Raw genomic sequence first — 18,051 nt, 5'->3', positions numbered from 1 at the left:
AACTTGCACCACACCATAGTGGTGAGGTTATATTCGATACTATCTTAAAATGTCTTTTGAAGTGGGGTATTCAAGACAAGAGAGGTACAGTTACTTTAGGTAATGCATCTACAATGATAAGGCAACAATTATTTTGATGTGCAAATTTCAAGTGAAAGGAAAATTACATTTTGAAGAATTGTTTTTTCATGTTAGGTGTTGTGCACAGGGCACACATTTTAAATGTAGTAGTACAAGATGGTTTGGGTACTAATAACTCATGTATTTCATATATTAGAGATGGTGTGAAGTACTTAGAAAAAGTCTCATGGCCATTTATTGAAGCTTGGTGAAATATCTATATCTCTTGGTATTGATACATGGCGTTCTCTAACACTGATGTAAAAACTATGTTGAAATCAACGCATCAGATGCTCAATTCAGTTGTTCACGACAAAAGAGCTTCTGAAGGTTATATATGCATTGAGAGATTCCAACTTTATATGGTGTCCCACAAATGATGAATGGACTCGGGCCGAAAATGTTTGCAAGAGCAGCTTTTATAAAAGCTGCTAACTTATTTTCAAGTACATTATATCCAACTTTAAACTTGTTTCTTGTAGAAAATTTAATATTACAAGATGTTTGTATAAAAACTACCAATTTGTTTTTCGGATTCAATGTATCCAACTTCAAACATGTTTCTTACATGGATTTATAAAGTGAAAAAAGAGATATGTAATGCTTTTGTTATTTATATCAAATGATACTTTCTTGAGAAAATGAGTATTCCCATTTATGAAAAGTTTGAGAAGTATTGGGGATAAATTGGGATGCTTATGTTCATGCTTCCATTTTGATCCATGTTATAAGATGCTGTTAGTCAATTGAATTTTTAAAATGTTGTATCTAGAATATGAATGTAAGAGTCAGATTGAAGATGTGATGGCTAAGTTAAAATATCTTTTTGAAAACTATTTCGCATTTATGACATCCAGGGGCTGCCATGGGTTGCTCAAAGATCTCAACACCTAACGAACCTACTCTAGATAAAGATGATTTTCTTCTTTCCTCAAACTATGACACGTTAAATCCGAACAAAAATTTGAACTTAAAGGGTATTTGGAAGAGCAAAAAAAATGTGGAGTCACGTTTTTTATGTGCTGAAATGGAGGAGTCAACATTGTAGCAATGTTTCCCGTTTTAAGCAAGACGTATAAAGAGATTTTTTGCATTCCAATCACGACTATTGCTTTGGAATCAGCTTTTAGTGTAGGGGGGACGCATATTGGATGACTATCAGAGCTCTCTCTAATGATATGGTGGAACTTTTTTTGTGTAAGTTATTAAAGGTTGTCTCAAAAGCAACTATAAAAACATTGGAAGTAAGCTTTTATTACATTATTTGTCTATTTTTATTCTTATACACTGTACATTAATAATTTTAATTACTTTTAATGTTTAGCAATATGCAAAGGAAGAAGAAGACGAAGAAAAATTGGACATTGATATGTCGATTCTAGATGGGTGTGGTACAAACAATCGCACAGAAAGTTCTTTTGCCATGTTTTTTATTTGATTTGATTATTGTGATACAAGCCTTTATTATAACATATATCGTTCATTTTCATTATTTGACTCGTTAACATATGTAATTAGTTATGTTTAATTAAGGTTATATATGTCGATCTGAAGAGGGATATTGTTGATGAAGACGCCGATAAGCCTCTTGAACTTTAAGATTTTTTTTTAACGAAACAATTTTACATTTATATTTGATGAACTTGTTAAGTATGTTGACTGAATGACAATTAACAATGGTAACATTTAAATTTGAAATTAAGCTAAACGAGCAAAACCGAGCCGCTTGGTTGTAAAGAGCAAGGTTTTTCCACTCGTTTCCTTATATTCAAAACAAACCTACCTGCTCAGTTTCAAATCGAGTCGAGTTTGAGCATACACTTGCTCGGTTCGACTTGATTCGTGAACATCTCTACGGACTATATGTGTAAATTTTAAACCGCAAATACGAAATCCAAATTTTGGGCCGAAACACAGGGACCATTCCTTCCGTGTAACTTATTCTATGTTGAAACTGTTTTTCACATTTAAGTAATTTTGTAAAGTATTTCAAAGTAAACAAAAGATAAAGCTAAACTATTCTAATTTGAGAAAAAAAGTATTATGTTCATTGTGTATTATATTTAGGTAATTGTGTAATATGTATTTACTATTGTGTTTTACATTTCAGATTATTGTGTAATATGTATTCATTATTGTATTTTATGTATCAGATACTTTGTTTTATTATTATATTTACATATTATGATTGCACAACAGTGTTATTAGTATGAAAAAAAGACAATGATGAAGGTAAAGATACAATGATAAGTAGAAAGACACAATGACAAACAAAAGACGCAATGACAAGCCATAAGACACAAGGACGTAAATTTTGTTTCAATTTTTATATAACAAAGTTATACTCATATTAATGATAAAAAAAACATTTGTTATTATGGTGAATTTAAAAGAAAATGTCGCATGAAGTTATAAACGTTTTAAAATAATTGAGGAATTGAAATGTATCTTGTATGTGAAGAAAAATTGACATGAAGATATATTCTAAATACCGGTTGTCTTACCGAAATCCGGTATAACCGGTTTCAACCGGTCGGTATGTACAGGTTTTTAAAACAATGGAAAAACTACATGTATATTCCCGGTCTGTTTAATTAATAATCCCTACCACACCGCCTAACTAGCTCCTAACGAGTTCTACAACATCATATGTAGGGTTGTTTAAACCGCTCGCCACTCGAACTCGCTCGGAAATTTCTCGAAAGATGCTCGCTCGTTTTTTCGCTCGATTGTAAACGAGCTGCTCTTCTCAGTCTGGCTTTGTAAACGAACCAAGAAATGAGCAAAGGTCTACTCGGTTCGATTCGGCTCAAATATATTTAATTTATTTTATATATAACTAGACGTATTTAGTTGTACTAAACTTTGATAATTAGCTTTAACTAGAATTTTACCCGGCGCGTTGCGCTGGGACAGGTTGGTAAAACCCAAATAATGGCAAAACTAAAATGTTGTCAATCCTAAGCATGGATATGGTAAGTCGATGCGAATTCGGTCAGTTTCGGTTACATGCATTATTGTACCGGACTAAAACAAAAATATTACAAAAATTGAGGTGGACCAATGAAGTGGCGTCCGTCGGTAAAACTCGAGTGTTGGTAAAACTCAATTGTTGTCAATACCAGGAGTTGAGGAGGTGAGTCCGTAAAACCCTAGCGTTTTCAGTGTTGGGCGCTGCGACAGTGAGTCAACACAAATTCGGTTGATTTCATTTACGTTTGTTATGGTACTAGAACTAAAACACAAAAGGTCGGTAAAACCCAGGTGAGTTAGCAAACCCCGAGCGTTTTTTATTCCGGGTATTGCAGTGGCGAGTTTACACGAATAACCATTTCTTTATCAAATACACAACAAAAAAAAGTACTCGGCCAATCTCACTACGCCATGTGGACCAATAATATGCTTACGTCGCCAAACTTCTCATTTATTCTATATAATAATAATTATATATGAACAAATATATAAATATATAGACTTATAGACTACACACATAAAATATATATGTATACAATTTTTTAAACTCCTTTAAAATTTTCCTATTCCATCAATTTAAAGTTTCATTAGTTCCATTCAAGGTTTCAAAAATTATAAGTTTGTTTACATGTTCATTATATCTCACTTTAAACTTCTTTCTCTTAAAAATTTACAACCTATTAAACGCTTGTCTAAAAACTATAAATTTGTTTACAAAATATATGATTTACAACATTCGAACGTGTTTCTTATTAAATTTTTAGAGTGAAAAGGAAATAAATAATGCTCGATATCGCTTGATGTTCGATCAAAAAATGTTCCATTCGATTTTGGCCCGTTTCGATTTTCGCTCAGTTTGAATTTCAACTATTCAATTTGGTTCGGTTCGGTTGTAAATAAGCCAAGCAATAAACAACTCTTCACTTGATTCGACTCAGCTCGTGAACATCACTAAATTCATGTGATAGTAATGGATCATTATTTGAGCTTGGAAACAAGTCAAAGTGTAACATTAATGGGCCATTACTTGAGCTATGAAAGAAGTATACCACTAATGGGCCATTTATTTAGTTATTTATTTAACATGACCTAACACGTAATTGGATCAAAAGTCAAATCCATATATTATCATATCATATAAATAAAATATAATTTATTTTGATTGGCTACAAGTTGTAGTTTCAACCCTATTTCAACTTCATCAAAATCACGCAAATACAGATTCTCGGATTTCTTCTTCTTCGTCGACACGATGACTCATATCCTTTTGTGGGTTTTGATTATTATTATTATTATGATTATTATTTGTAGTTGATATTACTCTGCTTGATACTTTTTGTCAACAATTGGATCTGGGTTTGTGTTCTTTAACAATAGATCGAACGCGGTAATCAAAGGGAGAAAGATCGTGAAAGAGCTCAAGCTCGTAACGGTGGTAAAGCCAAGGGTAAAGACGATGGCTTGACTCCTGAACAACGCCGTGAAAGGTTTAATTTTTAATTGAATTTTGATCTGTTTTATTAATTCTTGATTAGGGTTTTGATTTAACTTAGCTTTGGTACTGTTTTATGTTATAGATCTGCTAATTCATTGTGGTTAATTGCATAAACAGTGATTATCTTAGGAAACAAGAATTAAGTATGATATAGTTTTTAGACGAATTGGATTTTAATAATCTTAACTTAATGCAGTTGGCCAATAATAATCCCACACAATTTGTTTTCATTGGACCTCTGTTAAAAAAACTTAACGATTGGTGTAAAACATACCTCGAAACGGTGTTCCAAACAGCTTGATTTTTGTTAATTAAAAGTTTACACACCGGAATTGAAGCATCTTTAGTCGTTTGGACCACCGTATTGAGGCAAGTTTTCCGTCAATCGACTCGTATCTTCATTCTGAACTAAAGCCCTAAAACATCAATTTGAAATTTGGAAAAAAAAAACTTAACACCGTTAAGTTTTTTTTAACGGGGGTCCAATGAAAACAAACAGAGTGAAAGTTGGGACCAGTGACAGCTAATTTCTAAGTTGGGATTATTATCGGCCAACTGCATTAAGTTGAGATTATTGAAATCCAATTTGCCTAGTTTTTATTATAAAGTTGTGAAATTTAACCCAACACAGCGTTGTGAAAATGCTTATTAACCCCTTGTAATCTGATTCAAGTTTCAATTAATCGGTTGCTGATAAATTTTTTAACTTTTTAGTGTTTGATCGATTTGTACTTTGTGAAACCGCTTTAACTATTTCTCTTACCCTTCTTGAAGTGGTGAGAGTACTAAAGAAAAAAAAAACAATTACAACTCAGATTTATTCAAATTCTTGCTCTTTATGTGAACATTTGACCAAATTCTTGAGCTTTATCATGAGACTTGCCCAAAGTCTCATACTTTATTAAAAGATTTGGTTTCTTTTCAAGTTCTTGCTTATCATGATTTCATCACAAGATTTTGACAAATTCTCAAGCTTTTTTTTTTAGTTATTTTAATTATCTGTTTACATTTTTGGTTTTAATTGTTTAATGGGCTTTTACTTCGGGTTTAAGTTGAGGTTTGAAAAGGACCTTAATCTGAATTAGAACTGATTACCCGAATATAAATTAGGTTCAACCAAAACTTGGATTATTTTAAACAAGGGACTCAGTTTTTACTAAGTTACTTGTACTTTGCTCGATTGTTAGTGGGGCCAAATTACACGCACTCATACGCGTAGATGGCTGCACGATTATACCTGTTAGAAACAAAATAAAGAAATCAAATAGAACCTAAATGTGAGTTTCATGTAAATATTCATTGTGAAATTTTCAGGTTTTGTATGTTATCTAACAGCCTCATACGTAGTTGGATCGAAAGTCAATACCGTATATGAATTTAAAATTATGTATATAATATATTTCTTTTGATTGGCTGAAAGCGGTTGTCTCAATAGGAGTATTTACTTGGGATTGCATAGCTCCCGATCTAACCCTATTTTGTCAGCTCATTTTCAAAATTGCGGAACCAGATTCTTGGAGTTTTTTTTTCGACGATTATTCAAATGTTTTTGTGCTTTTCGATTATTAAAATAATTTGTAGTTGATATTACATGGTTTGATGCTATATAATCATAATCACTATTTTTTTTGGTAATTTTGATGAAAAGTATTGAGAAATAGTGGTTAGATATAATCAAATCGAGTAATGTCAATTGCAGGTTATGGTAATACTCGAAAATTACATAAGGATATGACTATATGAGTATCATCCAAAAAAAAAAGAAATTAAGAATTTGTTTAAGTGATCTTGAAGTTAGCTTACGGAAGAGGGTTGAATCAGGAATTGTATGATCCAATCAAATTAAAAATATTTTATGATTTATCTCATGATTTGACCAAATTTTGTCACGCTTCATTTCAACATTTGACCAAAGAACTTAATTTATTTTATAATAGTATAGTTTTTGTTCAGGGTATTTGAGAGTTTAAATGTGTTGTCTAAATGTAAATTCACTATTGATATGAAGGGATGGAAAAGCCCTCCAAGAAAAAGCGGCCAAGAAAGCAGCACAGGCTGCAGCAGGGAGTGGCGGCGATGCTGGAGGTAAAAAAAGCACCAAGTAACATAAGTTCGTGATGGTTTTGTCTTTCAGTGATTGAATCTTATGCGTAAGTTGGAGTTTCACATTACTTAAGATTATTAAGATTGTCAAAAGATTTACAAAGATATTATAAGTGTGGTCTGTATTTTATTGTACTCTATTTAATCAAGAAACTCTTTTGGTTCACGTGCCATGCGGTCTGCTTTCGCATAAACGTTATGTTATTGTTTTTATGCAACGTAGTAAGCCATACAATCATGGATAGTATGACTTATTTGCTCCTTCTTTGTAGTAGACTAAGCATTTAAGTATTTGATTGATTTGCATGGCAAGATACACTTTCTGTTGCTGTGAATCTTTTTAATAAATATAAAATGATTTAGATGGTCAAGGACCTGGGCAGTTCATATGGTTTACAACCCAGTGATCATAGGTTTAAACCTTGGCAGTGACATTTTTCTGTTCAAAAAAATGATTTTGAACATATTAAGTTCAAAACAATTTTAAAAAGCTTTGCAACAATGGAACATATTAAGTTCAATTAAGTGATTCATCTTAAAAAAGTTTTGTTGACAGGATTTCAATATTAGCAACATTGAAAATTGATTATTTAGTTCATGTTTTTACCCTTTTAACCTATTTTATAATTAATGACTAAAGTCCCATGTCACGATAGCTTTAGGACAGATAGGGTTGTTCATCGTTTAACAACCAAACCGACATATAAATTCTGTAACAAGTCATACCGGAGACTGAAGCTCTTCGGTTTTTGGTTGGTATTAACCGTGGAGGGGAGATACATGCAAGTATATAACATAGGTTACGTGCAGACAAGCATATAATATAAGTTCAAGCTTGGGCTCCCGTCCTTTTTAACTACATTCAGTTACGGTTCTCTCCGATTAGAACTCTCTCAGCTCTTACTTTCTCGAATTTTCTATTGTAATTCTTAATTATTTGTATTTTTTATGCATTTTTAGATGTGAATAGGTGGGTTGGGAATAGACGTGCACAAAATCAGGTATTATTTAAACCCGGAACCGGGTAGGGTATGGTCAACAAAAGTCAAACCGGGTTCGGGTAGGAACCGGTTATGGGTATAGTCGGGAATTTGACCGGTTCTTCCGGGTTTTGTTCGGGTTTTGACCGGGTATTTCTGGTTCCGGTTCCGGGTATGGTTTCGGGGAGAAATCCTATACCTGGTCCTATCCGCGGGTCGAGTCCGGGTAGGAACCAGTCCCGGGTCGGGTCCGGACCCGGTTTTTTTGTGCACCTCTAGTTGGGAACTTGGGATTAACTTCATTTAAATTTTAGGTGTTCACAAGGAGATCAAAGACTCACTATACTTAGAATGTGTGGTTGCATTTTTTGAAGGCATACAAGAAAAGAACCAAAGGGTAAAGGGTATTTGGGCAATTATATTTGGTGGCTAGTAGGTGTTATCTTTCTTTTGAGGTCGATAGTTTAAATTTCGCGGTAGCCAGTTAAATGGATTTATGGGTAGAATATAAGTTGTTAAAAGAAAAAAGAAATTATAAATACGATCACAATATATGTCAAGTTTGATTTATTTTAATACTTTATAGGTTAGAAACATGTCTATTACACATGTTGAATAAAGAGCATATTAAATTAAATAACAAGTAACAAAAAATTACAAATTAAAAAAAAAGGAAAGCAAATTTATTGGGTGAAGAAAGAGAAGCCGAAAAATAGTGATATTAATACAAATTTAGGAATTAATAAAAGACATGAAAAAAGAAACTTATTTGTTAAGTTAAGAGCGAGAAAAGTAAGCGAATGCTCAAAGAATTGTCAAAAGGGAGACTCTCATTTACTTATTTATTATATATAGATTATTGGCCGTTCTCTCAAAGGTCTCGTCTCACCCTCTGTCTTTTGAGGACCAATCATCATGTTATATCTACATTGATTATTATCTTTTAAACATTATTACACGAAAAATTAGATTAAGTTCATATTATCCACCATGTGTAGTACACATAGTAAAACATGAAAAAGATACATTTTATAAGTCGTGAAACGTGAAAATTTTATAATTCATAAACCATTTACTTTGTCTAATACATTAATTTACAAGGTAAATGAGACCTTAAAATGTGTTTACAAAATTGAAAATACTTCTTTGTATACAAAATTTGTATCACATGTTGCGCCTAATGTGAAGACACCTTTTGGACATGCAATCCTATTACCAAATTGTGTTTGTCGCATTTCGGACTACAATTATATCACATGTTTCACTCTGTTTTGACATGAGGCAATCATCGAATACGTATGGATCATTTTAAAAAATGATGACTTTGGTTCATTTCAAACAACTTCAATAAAAACTAATATAGCCTCAAAGGCTTGTGTAGGCACTTGCATTTATAGCAACTCGGTTTATCATCATCAATGAATCTTTTAGATTTATTATATGGTATGTTAAGCTACACGCAATTTTAATCATGAAAAGTATTTTAAGAATCACAATTAAAATATCATACCTGATTTTTTAAATTTATTTTTACCTTTCATTTTGTTTATTTTTTTAAAATAACAGAAATTATTTATTTTTATCATTTTACAAATCCCATATAATACACGGGTTCAAAAGCTAGTTTATTATATATAGATTATTGGCCGTTCTCTCAAAGGTCTCGTCTCACCCTCTGTCTTTTGAGGACCAATCATCATGTTATATGTACATTGATTATTATCTTTTAAACATTATTACACGAAAAATTAGATTAAGTTCATATTATCCACCATGTGTAGTACACATAGTAAAACATGAAGAAGATACATTTTATAAGTCGTGAAACGTGAAAATTTTATAATTCATAAACCATTTACTTTGTCTGATACATTAATTTACAAGGTAAATGAGACCTTAAAATGTGTTTACAAAATTGAAAATACTTCTTTGTATACAAAATTTGTATCACATGTTGCGCCTAATGTGAAGACACCTTTTGGACATGCAATCCTATTACCAAATTGTGTTTGTCGCATTTCGGACTACAATTATATCACATGTTTCACTCTGTTTTGACATGAGGCAATCATCGAATACGTATGGATCATTTTAAAAAATGATGACTTTGGTTCATTTCAAACAACTTCCATAAAAACTAATATAGCCTCAAAGGCTTGTGTAGGCACTTGCATTTATAGCAACTCGGTTTATCATCATCAATGAATCTTTTAGATTTATTATATGGTATGTTAAGCTACACGCAATTTCAATCATGAAAAGTATTTTAAGAATCACAATTAAAATATCATACCTGATTTTTTAAATTTATTTTTACCTTTCATTTTGTTTATTTTTTTAAAATAACAGAAATTATTTATTTTTATCATTTTACAAATCCCATATAATACACGGGTTCAAAAGCTAATTTATTATATATAGATTATTGGCCGTTCTCTCAAAGGTCTCGTCTCACCCTCTGTCTTTTGAGGACCAATCATCATGTTCTATTTATTGATATCAGTCACTAGTTTTGTCCTTTCATAGACTCAATATAGGAGTAGCAACGATTTTTTTACCAAAATGGGTGGAGAGAAAAAAGTATTTACCAATATAGGTAATTTGAAAAGTAATTACCAAAATAGGTGAAGTCACTTTTTTCTCACTCCTAATCTCATTAAATAAAAACAATTCTTATTAAATATCAAATATATTACATTTATAAAATTAAGTGGCTTGTTTATAAACAAATTATTTTTTTTGTCATATCATAACAATAAAGAAAAATAGCAGTAAGGATTTAAAATATTTTTTCAAACTTGGAATTTTCAAATAACTTATTTAAAAAACATTTTTCAGATAAGTATGTACAATCTTTTTTATATATATAACGTAGATTTTAATATGTTTATTTTTTATATGTAGCTGCCATACTACTTTTTAATATATAGATATGAAATTATTGTTATTATATGTATAAAAGGAAAATGTATGTATACAGAGGATTTTTGTTTTTCTTGTTATTCTTGTAAAACATATATTTTAAAAATATAGTATTTTTTTTTGGAACATAAGCTATACGAGTTGCAGTACTGCATCGGTACCTTCACAAATCTAACCGATTCTGTCCGAACAATATTGGTACCTGTATCAATATTATTCAAACCGATATCGGTACTCGTCGATGATGTATCGACGTCTTTTTGGACATATCACAATTTCATTATTGTGATTTTTCCTAAATTCTTTGTTTTAGGTATTTAGAAAAATAAACTTTAAAAAAATATTCTCCAACTGTTTGTTCTAAAATAAAAAACTACATTTTAAATTGTTTAAATGTTTTTTTAATTCTCAGTTAAAGATGTTTTTTAATGTTTCCATATATGAGTAGACTAAAGAAAACATTTAAAACAAAAGGCTACTTAAAAATGATCTAAAACAATTATGTTTAGTCATAAACAACAATTATTAATATTTATATATAAGAAAAATAATATATGACTAAAAAGACGAAAAAGAGAAAAATAATTGATTTAGTTTCTAACATTTTTCAAAAGACGGTTCTAATTTTTTTTAACTTCCGCATATAATTGTTTTTAGTCATATATATCGTAACACTAAATAACATTATTAACTAAGAATTAAAATAAATTATTTAAACAAAAAAGTTAAGATATAGGTTTATTTTTGAAAAAAAAAAAAAAAAAACTGGAGAATATTTTTTTGAAAACCATGTTTATTTTTTTTCTCATAATAAAAATTGTTTTTATTCAATGGAATTAAGAGTGAGAAAAAAGAAATTTCACCTATTTTGGTAATTACTTTTCAAATCACCTATATTGGTAAATACTTTTTCCTCTCCACCCATTTTGGTAAAAAACTCGAGTAGCAACTCCCGACTATACAAAACTATACAGGTATCTGATGAACCCAATATGTTTTGACAAATTGAGTTGATTTAATCTTTAAAACATATGAACCGTTGCAATACAATATATAACATAAGAAGTGTGTTTTTCTTAATACATTTTTAATAAATCGTGTTCTATATATCAAATAACAAGGTATTTGTCTACAATGTATGAGACGTCTTGACGATTAAGTGTATTTATCCTGTGAAATTTTGAAATTGTATAAAAATAACATAACAAGGTATTTAATCAGTTAAAACTCGGGCAACGAAAGCTATTTGTAATATGAGGTGTCAAATGACCATGCAGAGGACACGTAGGCAATAAGGGATTTCACATTTTGCAACAAGTCGGATGTGTTACAGTGCATTAAAATGTGAAATGTGTTGTGGCATGCGGGGTGAGGTTGAGATACGTAACTTAGTTTAATAATTAAAATAAAACAAAGCTTGCAATCAACCCTGTATCCGTGAAGCTACTAACGCATGAAGGGACAACGCCCTTACACATCCGAGGTGTGTTGGTGGTAGGCGTCTAGGCCTATCCCACATGACCTCTTAGTGCTCCTGAGTTTGGCCCTATAAGATTGTGCATAGGGGGGGGGGGGGGGGGGGGGCTTTGGAGGGGGAGAAGAGGTGGAAGGTGATTGGTGGTTTCTTTATTTGTTTTTTTTATTTAATAATGAGATAATGATTGGAAGTTGCTCCGTCCACTACGCCCATTTTAGCCAAAAAAAACTCCTATGGTAACGGGGTGCCAAACATCTCCATAAAGACTCCTTTCATTACACACGGTCTAACATAGAGCCTCAACTTTAGTTGTTCGTTATCTATTAAGTATTTGATTATTTTCTTATATCTTTATGTTACATATAAATAGTTATATTAAAATATAACACAATAAGTATTTCTTTAGTATTTCTATCATAAAATTACAAGTATTATATACATAGTAAAACGTGTTCAATCTTACTTTGATGGAGTGATAAGTTCCATCAATGATAAGGTGATTAAAACATAAAATAGAAATTTCAAAAAAAAAACTTAGTAAAAAGTGTGGTCGATGACCTCATGACCACTCTTTACCCTATAAAATCAAAAGTTATAAGTTTAAGCTACTATTGTGCAAGCCTTATAGATTATGAAACTTACAATTTGATCCTCTCAAAAGTTATCGTTTACACTGTGGTTTTGCATTTCTTTTTCTTTATTAAACCAACCATGTCGAGTAACTCGCGAGTGACCGATTTCACTCGTCTCAAACCGATCTCGAGTAACTTACAAACGACTTCACTCGTTTACACCTCTAAATATATATAGGCAACATAAAAACTAAATTAAATATGATCATTTAAGTAAGAAAAGGTAAATTAGCAACGACAATGTGCTAAAAATAATGGAGTATATTTAATAGCAAAATTGTTGAAATGCATTTTCTTAATCTTATAGTCAACTAAACAAGATTATCTCTACAACTCATTTATATATAATATATTAGTATTCAAACATCAACCAAAAAGACAATATTTAAGAAAACAATCCAACTTATTAAGTAAGTTATCTTCACATAATTAATTAGAAAAATCTAAGTCCACTACACAAAGGCTTCAACTACCATTTTTGTTCTCTTTATAATTTTAGAAAGAAATAATGAAACATTTTCAAATTTTGGTTTAGTAATTCAGTATCATAACAAAATAGAAATAAGTAGATAACAACAAGAAGCATAACTATATGTTTATACTTGTTATCAAGTTCCGGAGCGATAATCAACACACAAATTAAACGAATAACTCTTGTTTATATTAATATATAAATCTAACTCTTAAAACTGATTACAACTCTATCAAGCCCTAACTCGGTTTGACTCTTGATGAACCCTAACTCGGTTACATCTAGATGAACCCTAACTCGGTTACATCTTGTGTGTGTCTCTTAGATGAACCTTAACTCGGTTACATCTCACACCACAATCTATAATGTCTAACCATGACATGTTTATATAGGACTAACCTAAATTGCTATCAAAGACATTACCTATTATAATTACAATACAATTAGAAAACATAACGTAATTAGGAAACACAACCAATTATGACCAGCTTGTCAATATTAGTCTCTCAAGTTCACCGACTTATGACTTAGAGTCTGAAATTACTTCCAACATGTTAAACTTTAAAAAAAAAGGTTATCTAACTTTGTTATTGGCTCACTTCTTTTATTTATCTTTAAGCGAATGTTCAAATATTTTTTTTTACGATTCTTTACTTGATTCCATAATGATCATGGTCACGTTATTTATACAACTTCTAATCTTCTTCTCACATATATTCATTGCTATATTTCGATTTTTCAATTTAAGTAATTGCAATAAAATATTCTCATACTCCAAAAGCTATGGGCTGCCTTAAAACTTATGAGCCGCAAACGATTTGACACGTGGCAATAGAGCATTTATCGGGAGTTCTAATATTTTAGGGTCACTTTTGCTTTTGTATACCTAATCCTCGTGGTTTTGGGCCACAAAATTTAACTTATGAATTAAAAATAATAATAATTTAATTTTTTTAATAATATTTAATTAGAGGATAATGCGCTTAAATAATCAAAAAAGCGCACTTACTACTATTTTAAGTCATGTTTAGTGGACACAACATGATGTCAATGATGGTTAGGTATAATGTTGTATTCATGTAAGTCATGTTAGCTTAAAATTATGTCGTAATTCACATATATATAAGTATTTTAAAAAAATCATGACATATGTATTTAAAAAAAATCATGTCTATATATGTACATAACATATGTAAGCGAGGAATGATATATGTTATTTAGTTGACCGCTTTATCGGATCACGAATTAGATCAATTCTAAAAATTGGATATACTCATGATCAGTTTTTAAAAGTTTATAATATATACAAAAAAAACTAAGTAATAGAAGAATTTCAAACATTGATCGTCAAAACATAACTAAATATAAATGTTAATCATTCTAAATCTAAAACGAGTTTAGATTGAAATGATCAGCGATAATGATATAACCAAAAAAACAGATGATGTTTCAGGTTCTTGATGCACGTGGCATGCGAATAATTTCAGTTTCGGTTTGGTTTTAGAAATGTTACCCCTACGGCCCTGCTAGTTCACATTTTGTACATGTGTAATATTTTGACACATGGGGGGCCATGTTGAAGAATATGGGCATGTTCGAGTTAGCTTCAAAAGGAAAAACAAAGAAGATTCATTACAAGGAAAATTACTACCCTGTATGCAATTATATGTTGTGATAGTTGGTAGAACTAGACATAAAGTTGGTCTGCATAAGTTTGTGAAACGTACAAGTGCAATTTCCTTTTTCCATGTTTTAGCGTGTTGGTAATTTGCACAACTATTGGTGGTGTAGAGATTGTTTTATAAAGTAGAATGGTTGTTGAATTGACACTAAAATGACTTGTCGATTTGAACCATGTATGATGTATACTAAAAGACCAATTCATTATCAAAAGATGAGTAATGTATTGATGTTTTTCGTCAGTTTAGCTTTGGTTTTCAACGATTTTTCTAGCTTGTTTAAAACCGACTGATTCATTAGCTTGCAATTAAATAGACAACATTGATATTTTGCAGTCTATTTTGGTTTTCAAAGCGTCGGTTTACAAAAGAAATCTACATACAAAGCTTGATTATGCAAAACTTAGGCAATAAATTAGGGAAAAACAACTTGCATGTTTCCATTGCTTGAAATGATACTATTTGTTTAAATTTATCAATTAACAATACTTTTTGGTTTAAGATTTTTATATTAATAGAGGTTTTCTTACTCATGATATATTGGTCTAGTGGTATAATGTCTCATGTTACATATGTAAAATAATAGGTTCGAATCATTGCATATGCAATGTTTGGGTGATTTTAAGTGGAAAATATTTGTTCAAGAAAAATAGAGGCCTACAATTTTTGTAATTATTAATTTTAATGGTTGATTAGAAACTCATTATATCACCATGTTGCTTGTATAGCAAGAATAGTTATTTTTTAATATTATTTCTTTGTTAATTTTAATTTTAATGGTTAATGTCCCGTTTGTTTATATTATTTCTTTGTTATTTTTTTAATATTTTTGTTCCTTTTTATTATTATATTATAAAAGAAAGTGTGACATCCGTCAAATTTGAGTCTCGCGTCGTTTTCGTTTTGTAAACTTTTATTACGTGAACCCGACTCAACATTTTTTTTAGAACTTTATTTATTTATTATACAATATTATATTATATATTTTAATAACCAATAAATCGATGTTTGTCATATTATAGAGTCGTCAAATATACGTAAGTGTTTCAAACTAATTTTCGTTAAGTTGTTATAAGCTTTTAGAACTTTTAAACTCGTTTTAAACATTGATTTAAACTTAAGGGGGTGTTTCTGTAAATATGTATATATTTATATAAAACTTAAAATACCTAAACCTAATTCACAACACACAGCCGACCTCTCTTTCTTTCTCACATGTCCGGCGTCGTTTTCCGGCGACCGGCGAGCTCCAGCGACCCCGATTCCAACCATCATCTCCCCCGTAACCCGACACCACCACCTCCACCACAACCAAACCTCCTTTCTTCTTCTCTGGATTTCCGACCACCGCCCCCTGACGGCTCGTTTTTCCGGCGATGCCGATTCCGGCCACAACCACCACCTCTCACCGCACACCACCACTCTCCGCCTCCCTGTAACCCAACCGACGCCGGCCACCCCGTTTTTCCCCTTCTCTGTCGTTTTTACGGCGACCGAAGATCCGGCCGCCGTGTACCGTCGGTGCTCCACCACTCTCTTCTCTTTCTCTCTATCTCGCTATCTCTCTCGTCTCTCTCACTCTCTATGTTCGTCTCTCTCTCTCTCTCAGCCGTCTCTCTCTCTCTCTCTGGCAGTTTCGACTCGCGAACCTCTAAAGGTATATAATTTGGGGCTTTGGTATTATGAGTTTTTCATAAATTGATCTCCAGATTTAAATAGTTAATAGCGGGTTGTGTATCGGTTATAGTTCTTGCTTCGGGTCGGATGGATATGGAGTTATTTTTTTTATTTGGGGAAATGGATATTGTATTTTTTATTATGGGTTTAAATTAACGATTACTATTTTGGTTCGGCCGGTTTATACGTTAGTTAATAAACTAGAGGTCTCGGTTTCGAAACTCATCCTAGACCGGTTTTGATATAATTTTTATACTTAACAAATTTATTGTTAATAATAGTATTATATCAATATATAAGGGTTATTAATAGTATTATTACATGTAACTTACTATTATATTTATTAATTGATAATATTATTACTATTATCATTATTATAAATATATAATTTGTTATTAATATTATTAAAAATCATATTATCATTATCTATTAAAATCATATTATTATCATTAATTATTAGCATAATATTATTATATCTATTTTATGAACTCGTTTAGAAATCGAACCCATTTCGAGTATGATATCATTATTACTAAATATTATTTACTATTATTACCATTTTTTTTATCAACAACATTATATTTAATACCAAGATTTCTATTCTATAACTATTATTATTAGTATTATTAATAATAATTATTGTTATAATTATTATACTATATTAGTATTATTAAAAATAATTATTGTTATTATTATTAACATCTTTATCTTATATATATATACATATATATATATATCTATCATATCTTTTAAAATTATTATTATCATTAATAATATCATTATAAACTTTATTATCAATTCATTATTATAAAACCGAACCCTTGATTTAAAACCCGTCTTGTCTCTTTTAATATTGGTTTAGCTATTTAAAAGCCCAATAAAATAATATTATTTTTATTCTAATTATTGATTATTGTACGAGTCCCTAATCATTAACAAACTAACCGATAACCCGTTTAACAACCGAACCGTCTCGTCCAATGTTTCAAATGTAGTTTCAATTAAAGTTCAAGTTCATTAATATATTTTATTTATTCATTTTCAATTAGCTTTCAAGTCGGATTCGTTCGTTTCGTTTACAAGCTTTCTATTTGTCGATCATTTATTATTTCCCGATTCGTCAATCGAGGTGAGTACTTTCATAGCCCTTTTTCCATCTTTCGTTTTGGGGTGACATTTCATACTTATCAAACTAAATGCTTTAATTATTTGCATCTTAAACCCACAAACGTGATTGTATACCTTACTTGAATAATTGCTCGATTTGGTGTTGTATGCTTATTTGACTATGTGTTTACAGCTTTTGGATGATGAAACTATAAATCCTATACCATTTGGCAATGGCAAGGTGTCGTTAACGTATGCTATTAACGATAACTATAAATCCTAGACTACTCGGCATCCCCTTGTAGCTAGGTGGTGCTAATGTAAGCTTATTAGCAACTGTCATAAAATCCTAGACTAATTGTCAATAGCTAGGTGTCGCTAACTTGTTTAGCGATAACTATTTATTCTAGTTTA

At 30.8% G+C, this 18,051-nt stretch overlaps 2 protein-coding genes across 2 annotated transcripts in view; both read left to right on the top strand.

Annotated features, from left to right (window-relative positions):
* The window catches only part of LOC143543393 (protein NO VEIN-like), a 286,208-nt gene that overhangs the window by 115,649 nt on the left and 152,508 nt on the right, over window positions 1-18,051 (top strand). The window lies entirely within an intron of this gene.
* LOC143543412 (uncharacterized) lies at window positions 3,087-6,864 on the top strand. Its single transcript, XM_077035743.1, has 3 exons — window positions 3,087-3,095; window positions 4,471-4,580; window positions 6,597-6,864. Exons 1-3 carry the CDS (start codon window positions 3,087-3,089, stop codon window positions 6,691-6,693), a joined length of 216 nt encoding a protein of 71 aa, XP_076891858.1. The 3' UTR covers window positions 6,694-6,864.

The sequence above is a fragment of the Bidens hawaiensis genome, unplaced genomic scaffold (assembly GCF_021521415.1).
Source record: "Bidens hawaiensis isolate Kalapana, Puna unplaced genomic scaffold, B.hawaiensis_p1.1 tig00013119_1, whole genome shotgun sequence".
Classification (NCBI taxonomy): domain Eukaryota; kingdom Viridiplantae; phylum Streptophyta; class Magnoliopsida; order Asterales; family Asteraceae; genus Bidens; species Bidens hawaiensis.
This window is presented reverse-complemented; position numbering and strand designations above follow the sequence as displayed.

What these genes read in the sequence shown, in the direction of transcription:
- LOC143543412 (XM_077035743.1), top strand. An exon ending in CCTGAACAACGCCGTGAAAG is followed by an intron (nt 4,581 to 6,596) that starts GTTTAATTTTTA and finishes ATTGATATGAAG; the next exon opens with GGATGGAAAAGCCCTCCAAG.